An 8,499-nucleotide genomic window follows, 5' to 3' on the forward strand; every position below is an offset into this window, starting at 1 on the left:
TCCATTGTCAATAGTATGAAATTCTATTGCAACTATTCATAATCAGCTCATTACGAACCAAAAACACGCGCACCTGACCCATATTAAAAATGACTCGTTTAAATATGTCTCCCAACCAGTCCATCTAGCCAGCAAAGACCTCTGGTGTCAATGGACAGTAATACATCAAGTCATATCCAACCAAAATATAATAATAGACATTCCGACCCTTTTCTTCGATTGCTCATAAGCTACATACAGGCGTCATATATTGACAAAATATACACCTAAAAGACTTTGACCATAAAGCCGAACTCATGATATAGTAGACATCCACACAAAACGAACTGGTTAAGCACGTATATAAGACTACTATATCTTCTTTGTAGGTTGACAAACCTGTAGACATTTCACTGAAACGTGAAAGTTCGTTAAATACTCACTTTCGTCGGCTATAATAGTATCCACCGCCTGAATGATGCGGGTATCTGTGGCGGGACCCAGACCTCCCGCCATGACCTTCCCATGAGTGGCCTCTGTAGACTACTCTGCCGCCGCCACTTTGACTCCAACCCACCGGAAGATTACCCAAGGCGTTAAGTTCTTCCTCTTCCCTATCGTTGTATTCCAACACCAGCCTCTTGATATCTTGTTTCTCTTCCAACTCGGCTGCTTCTTTTTGTTTTGTACTCTGCACAAGCGAGCAGTCACTCGGTATGAGCATCTGCTTCGTTTGCTGTTTGCTTCCACGTTTGACTAGAACTTTGACCTGCACCTCTTTACGTCCTCCAGACTCGTCGTCTACTCCCTCATCGCCACTTTCTCCCTCACTAACCCTTCCATGGTGATCTCTTGTGGACCCCCCCTCAAACACATTCATTGGCATCATCATGTTTAGTGTAGGTCGGGCCCGCAATTCCAACTTCCTAGAATCCAAACTTTCCTGCAAAATTATACGTGAGATTTTATGCTAAAAAATAGGATTTTGCTAACGTAAGGGCTGTCATTAACACACTTTAAGATATCATACAACTGGATAACCGTCATTTAAAAAGTAAATCGATAACCGCCATGTACAATTATTTAATGCACTTAGGGTTAGGGTTGTTGTTAGCAAAATCCTAAAAAATAAGATATCCATCAAATGAAAATAATTGGTATACCTGCATTAGAGCTCTAAACTCTCGGTCAAAATCAGCTTCTTCCTCAGGGTCAACTAACATCACTTTCTGCCTAACATGGATTTCATCGTCCTCGTCAGAAGCCTGACCGTCCCTTTCGGCATAATCATCACTGTCACATGCATCATCATCAAGCTCTTCCTCATCATCATTCCCATCTGGGTCCATTGTGCTACCCTGTGATGCAGTATCGGATTCCCCTTCATGGGTCCCGCCATTTTCTTCAACACCATTAACAACTTGACCATTGACCGATGAGCTCCCAGATGCTGACATACTAGTGGACTTTTCCTGCTTCTCGGCACTGACCTTGTCAGTTGAAACCGTGCGCTCATGCTCCTCGAGCTGAACTAACGCAGCATCAACTTCTTCAATGGTCGAATAGCGAACCATGTTTGGTCGTAAGTCGGTAAATAAGTCCTGCAAATGCTTCAATTATTAAGTACGCTGTGGCCTATGAAGTGTATAAAATTCTAAAATGGCAAGTGTATACACGAACCTGCAAGTCAAATTCAATATCGAGAGGCAGTGGTCCTTTGCTAAGTATGTATCTTTGAAAATGAATCAAGAATCGATCCAGCTTCCTCTTTGATGAACCTCGACCAAAGTAGTGCCCACAGGTTGCAAGGAGAGTGATAATCATCCTAATTCGAAAGCAATCTTCAGGTGGATCAAGCACATCTTGCTAGAAAAGGAGATATGGAAACAGGAAATTAGAAAATGACAAAACAATCAATAACAGCAAAATGTCAAAACGATTCACTTGTACCTCATCTGTCCCATGACCAAAACCGATAATCAGATACAGTGTATCGAAAATAACTGAAGAATCCACATGCTCATAATTGTATAGCTCGCCCAAAAAACGCATATGAGCAATCCGACGTTGCTGCATCCCATATTCATTTATCTCCAATCCTAGCCGGATTTCCTCCAAAACCTGAAAATATTTTACCATTAATAGTTAATAATAAGAACAAGAACAAGAACAATAAAAATATGATAATCAGAACCAACCTCATCGACTACAGCAACAGCAAATTCATCATGATACCGGCTCAATCCAGCAGTCAGTGAAGCAATCAAGTGAATTTGACCATATTTTCCTTTATGAACCTTCAAAAAACATTTCAACAGATAGGGTTCACATTCGCTCCAAGGTAGCTTACGCAGTTGTCTCAGAACTTGCTCAATTGATGACTTGTCGAGGTCCGAGAAAAGTAGCTTTCTGATATACTGCATAAGTTATCACATGAGAAGTAAATCAAACATCAACTTCGAACAGAGCATGAAATCACGTGTTACTGGCTTCTTGTTTAAATAATACCTGATGCAAAGGAGGACGGACTTTAGATACTCGTGCAGATCGCTCAGGTGGTTTGCATAAGTAATAGGCATTTTCAACAAGGGTACTGTGCCTCGGATCTAAATTTTTTACATTTTTCAGACGCATCAATATCTCTAACATGTTTGCCATACGTACGTTAGTATCAGGATAACGGTAAAGGTATCTCCCACATGTCTCAAGAAGATTGCACGCAACATCTATGTTATGATGGCTAAAGTCATCTAAACATGCCTGACAAAAATAACTTAAATTATCAAAAAGATATAACTAAATCTGTTCTTGATAACGCGCTAAAGGTATCTTGTTGGTTAAAACAAGTTGAATAAAAGAGAATTCTTTACCTTTAAACAACTGAAAATGAGACCAGCAGGTGCCATCTTGAATTTGCAAAGTTCTCCGATAAAACGAATATTCCTTATCTTAGACTCGATGTTGATTTGATCCTGAAATGCATCAACCATGCTAAGTAATAGATAAAGACCCAGAGCTACATTAGAGAAGCACACTTTAAACAAACAGTAACACCTTTTTATTGATCAAAAAGTTGAACTCTTCTTCTAACAACTGCAAAAGCAATGAAGGAATGTCCTTCATACATGTTGATAGTGTGGCAACCATGCGCGAGTAGTAAGGTAGCAATTCTAAAGATGTCCTGGGCACATTAAACAACGCTCGTACAAGCTTTTTGCGAGAAGATTTTGAATTTAGATAGCAAAACTCCACCTGAAATTACATTCAAACATGTTAAAGCAATAAAGCATGCAACTTGACAAGCTCTCAACGAGAAAATTATCTAGAAAGAACATTACAGTTAACTGGTCAATTAGGTCGCGGCTCACACAACCAGGAAGCCTTTGCAATAAACCATCCAAGTTTGTTCCTTCAGGACCTCGAAGCTTCTCCTTTTCAATTTCGGCCTTTATTTCACCATCTTTTTCTTTATCTTTCCCTTTGTCCAACTCCTTTGTACCTCCTTTATCTTTTTCATCTTCATCCTTCTTTTTTTCACATGTGTGGTCTGCCAAAAGCGCACCATCAACAGAAGTCTCTCCAGCATCAAGAGTATTTTTACCTTGATCGGTCTCAGTTAATGAATCCTACATAAATGGATGTCAAATGAGAAAAAGTATGCTAACATGAAGTAGTTAATTAAAGTCAGGTTTGTTAAGGGTACTTACATTTGGTTGATCTTGTGCTTTAGGTACTTGATCGCTCACTTTCTGCTCTGCTTCTCCCAATAAAACAGCAGGAACAAATGCTCTGTAAACAAAAATCAAAATGCATCAACACTTTGTGGCTTATAATTAGTGACGAATTGCATATCTGTTATAATTTATAATAAACCTGAGATCTGGCAAATTTTCATAAAAGCTTCTGGTATCTTCATCATCCCACAATGCTTCAGCAACAGAAGCCTCTTTACCAATACCGGGAGATGATGTATCATCACTTGTTGCAAGTCTTGTGTGACCATCCTCGGGCATCACAGGTGGTTGCATATCAAGGGCTTCTGCTAAACTATCACCCCAATATTTTAAAGCCAGAGATGTTAAGAAATAAAGAGATGAATAAATTATAATCCATAAAATTTACCCTTTCTATTTTATCAAAACAGCCCTACAAACAATATGAAGATAACTTTTAATGAACTTACGCAGATACGCCTCGATACAGCTGGTCATATGACTTCCGTAGTTTTTCATATGAAGAAGCATTTTCCTCACTTAGCTCACCTTTGGCATTCAGGATTTTTGCATTTTCGTGTTCCAACTGACGGAGTGACTTCATTGGGCAGCACAAATTAACAGTAACAAATAAACTAATTAAACAGGCGAATAAATCTAGTCAAGTAAATATCAATTATAACTGAAAATGAACCCCCACTATAAATACGTATCTGAATACTTACACTGTGTTCAGACCGTAATAGCTCCACTGCAGCATCATAATATGTGTTAAATGCCTTTTTGAACGCCTTCTTATGGTCCGCGGTGATATTAAGCCCCTTAAAAAACTACAACGAAAATATACAACAGACATAAGAAATGAGTAACATGTAGTCGAAACGTAGAAAATTAGATACACGGATCTTTTCTTGGAATTTATATGCAATAACAATAAAATATGTTGTGGAATGTTAGATAATGCACCTCTTCAACAAGCTCTTCTCCAGGATGTGGAAGGCCTATAAAGTACCTTGCTTGTCGAGCAAAACTAGCAAGAAGAGATAAGTTTGTATGGGCTGCATCTTTATCTTTTAGGTGTTCTAAGCTGGCAAGATCCTTAATTATGGTCACCAAAACACCTGTATCTTCAATAACTCCATCAAAAAAAAGTTCTAGCAGAAGTTTTAAAGCACTGCGTTTCTTCAAGGCCTTCAGATTCCTGTCTGCGTCTACATCCTCAGCAGACTTCCCAGGGAAGAAGATTTTCATGAGACCCTGTACCAATGTTGGAGAAAAGTCCTTGTATCTTTGATGTAGCAATGAACACACCTATTTACAGGCAAACAAATAATAAAAATATAATTTAATAAGTGATATACAAGTGAAGGGTTGTGAGGTATATATAAATTAAAAGGCAGTCCGGTTTACCTGAACTGCAGCCTGCACGTCTGAACTTTTCAACTTGGCATCACAAATTGCAGCCACTGCTTCACTAACAAATTTACTTAAATTAACATTTCTTAACTCGTCCATTAAACCTTCTCTCTGTTCTTCATTGATCTGCTTAAGTTTTTTAATAACTGCTGTATTACGCTTGATGCTTGAATCCAATGTCCGTAGAGCACCGGACTCTGGTGCAAAAAAAAAAAATAATAATAATCCTTGTGAGTATACTATTGAAGATGCTGATGTGGTCACTACAACGTAACAAACGTTTTCTATTAAATGACTACTTACCAGGCCTTTCAGGATTCAAATTACTCTGACGGAGTGCCAACTTTGCTTCTAATGACTTCTTTAACTCTTCACGCCGCGATACCTGTAAAAAAGGAGTTCACAAGTGTACATCAATGATTTGTATACTCAAAATTAACATAGAACAACATGATCCGTTTCATTAAATCTTGTATAACGGATGCATGACCAAGTACATATGACAAGCGCATCATAATCAACCCATCTACAGATACATGACCAACCAATTTTCAACTTATTACATAAAAGATGTACACTTTATACACCAAATACTATGTACCTCATTGTCTTGCTTGCTCTGGGTTTCACCAGCTCCATGAGAATCATCATCAGGGTGTTCCATCATCTTGCTTGTTAAAAAAAAAAAAAACTAACCTGCAAAGAAACAAAATATTTACATCATGGCAAGAGGATACTTAAACGAGATGAGTAAAAAAATGTAAATTGAAGATCATATGTTGAATAGTAAAGACTGTTTGATTTATGTCCGCAAAATTGCAGCCCTCATAAGCATATTTCTAAGTGTGCGAGGTTGCAGACAAAATAAGACATTATTTTATCTTATGTGTACGGGAAAACAAACCGTCTGCAATAAAAACGTCGGGGCGACATAAGACATAATGCAGACTGGAAAACAAACAACACCTAGTGACTGAAAAGTTACAACTAAAATGATCCCTAACGCATTGTAAATACATAGCTAATGAGATGGTTAGTACAAGTAAATAGATAAAATATAAATCACTTCTGGATTACCAAATCCAATAGCACCAATGTACAGAATAATAATTTATATATATATATGTGATTCGTCGTAGGTGTGAGAATAAAAACTAAGGCGTGGTAGCTAGGGTTTCACTACGTATACGTTTCGAATTTGTTAATTACATACTTCAATTAAGAGCACATATACACAACGAACTTGCAATCTGCACCAAGATTTAGGTATGTAGGTATGAAACCCTAACTTGTAAGGCAACTGCGATACAGAAATATAGAAGAAGACGTACCTATCAGGGGATCCTTGAAATCCTTAATTGTTGGGGATGTTTTCTAGCCTTATTACGAGGTTGTAGCACTTGTGATAAAACTACACGAGACGATCACTAGACTTGATAATGATTTATCAGATGATGATTTGTACGAGTATTTGTATATTTGTATTGTATGAAGGGTGAATTTAGGGTTCGGATTCGTGTGGGGTAAAAAGGGAGAGAACAAAGAATGGTTATTGTGTTATGGAAACATTACACATTTTTTATTTCATTTTTTAATTAATTTAATTTAACTATAAATATAAATGTAAATGTAAATGTAAATATAAATAAATATAATATAATATAAATATAAATATAATTTAATTTAATTTAAATTAAATTTAAATTTAAATTTACATTTTTAAATATAATTTGGCCTAGTTTATTTTTAATTACTGTTTATGTTTATTCTTTTTTTTTTTTTTGTCAAAAGGAGAATCTATATCTATCTATCTATCTATCTATATTATCTATAACTAGTTGTGGAGCCCTCACTTCGCGCCGGGGGCTCCGTTTTGAATGCGAGTTAAAAAAAAAGTCTTGATCTATTTTGTAAAAAAGAATTTTTTTCAACATCTAACATTGAAGGGTTGTTCCTTTTGTGAAAGTTGCTTCTTTTAGCGTTCGGGTTTTATTTTAAAAAAAAAAGTTAGTAAAGTGGGGGTTCGATTTGTATTTTAATAAAAGTTAGGGGGTTAAGTTTGTGAAATTTGAAAAAAATTTACGTATAAAGTGAGAGTTCGATTTGTATTTTAATAAAAGTTAGGGGGTTAAGTTTGTGAAAATTGAATATTAGTAAAAAAAAAGTTAGTAAAGTGGGTGTTCCATTTGTATTTTAATAAAAAGTAGGGGGCTAAGTTTGTGAAATTTGAAAAAAAATATTCGTATAAAGTGGGGGCTCCATTTATATTTTAATAAAAGTCAGGGGGTTAAGTTTTCGAAAAGTAGAAAAATAAATAGTGCTATTCATTTCGCCTATCCCTTTTAGATATAGGTATATAATAAGAAAACAGTCTTGATGTCATTTTGGATTTAAAAAAATTAATTTGTGTAACAACCCAACCCGTATTAAAACCGGCTCATAAAATTTTTTTCTTTTAATACGCGTTAAATAATACTTTAGGTCCCAATACACAATTTCCAAAACATATTTGTTACCGAAGTAAGTTCAACGAACTTAAAACATACATTAATAATTTAAACTCCTTAATACAATAATATGTTATTTAAAACATAACCCGAGCATGGTGATTTGGGACTATGCTACCCAAATCCTAATCGAGTCCAAAAGCAAGATCTTCTAAAGCAACCTAGCCAAGATCTCTAATCCCCAAGCTTACCCGAGCCGCCAAGCATGCGAACCTATAAAAATGTAAACAACGAGAGGGTAAGCTAATGCTTAGTGAATGCAATACTTATACGCATACATACATAATCCAATTACTTGCATACACCTACACAACAACACAATATCATTAGCATACCACAATAAACGAATAAACGAATACACGAATAATCATACGTACAATGCTAGTAGAACATACACAACCCAATATACACAATGTCGACATTCGACTCGATGGTGGCCGACGAAGAGCAGTAGGTCAAATACGTTAACCACTCACCACCCATCGCAACACGTACGTGGTCGACGAAGAGCGGTAGGTCAAATACGTTAACCACTCACCACTACGCACCATGAGGCCGACGAAAAGTGCAACCGAAACGTTAACACTTACCTCAATCACAAGGATGGCCGACGAAAAGCGAAACCGCTTACCATCCCACGATAAGTGGCCAACGAAGAGCGAATCCCTAAACGGATAACACTCACCACTTACCCATACACACATGTGGCCGACGAAGAGCGATAGGTCAAACGTTAATCACTCGCCACAAAACAAATATACACATGTGACCGACGAAGAGTGATAGGTCAAACATTAACCACTCGTCACATATCCAAACGCACACATGTAGCCGACGAAGAGTGATAGATCAAACATTAATCACTCGCTACATAACCAATACTA

The 8,499-nt window shown here is 36.9% G+C and overlaps 1 protein-coding gene across 1 annotated transcript; it reads right to left on the reverse strand.

The window, feature by feature from the left end:
- Positions 1 to 6,637, reverse strand: LOC139895902 (regulator of nonsense transcripts UPF2). Its single transcript, XM_071878447.1, has 18 exons — positions 6,440 to 6,637; positions 5,710 to 5,804; positions 5,412 to 5,493; positions 5,103 to 5,305; positions 4,659 to 5,003; positions 4,418 to 4,522; positions 4,163 to 4,290; positions 3,853 to 4,026; positions 3,687 to 3,768; positions 3,318 to 3,605; positions 3,034 to 3,231; positions 2,850 to 2,951; positions 2,488 to 2,739; positions 2,178 to 2,396; positions 1,930 to 2,100; positions 1,660 to 1,845; positions 1,143 to 1,580; positions 1 to 922 (listed from the first exon to the last, which is right to left on the reverse strand). Exons 2-18 carry the CDS (start codon positions 5,773 to 5,775, stop codon positions 419 to 421), a joined length of 3,543 nt encoding a protein of 1,180 aa, XP_071734548.1. The 5' UTR covers positions 5,776 to 5,804; positions 6,440 to 6,637; the 3' UTR covers positions 1 to 418.
- Between the last annotated feature and the right edge of the window lie 1,862 nt (positions 6,638 to 8,499).

This window comes from Rutidosis leptorrhynchoides, chromosome 3 (assembly GCF_046630445.1).
Source record: "Rutidosis leptorrhynchoides isolate AG116_Rl617_1_P2 chromosome 3, CSIRO_AGI_Rlap_v1, whole genome shotgun sequence".
NCBI lineage: Eukaryota > Viridiplantae > Streptophyta > Magnoliopsida > Asterales > Asteraceae > Rutidosis > Rutidosis leptorrhynchoides.

Coding starts and splice junctions, on each gene's coding strand:
- LOC139895902 (XM_071878447.1), bottom strand. CDS start 5,775: ATGATGGAACACCCTGATGATGATTCTCATGGAGCTGGTGAAACCCAG. Junction 1,846..1,929: donor TTGGTCATGGGACAGATGAG/GTACAAGTGAAT, acceptor CTCCTTTTCTAG/CAAGATGTGCTTGATCCACC. Junction 923..1,142: donor AGTTTAGAGCTCTAATGCAG/GTATACCAATTA, acceptor ATAATTTTGCAG/GAAAGTTTGGATTCTAGGAA.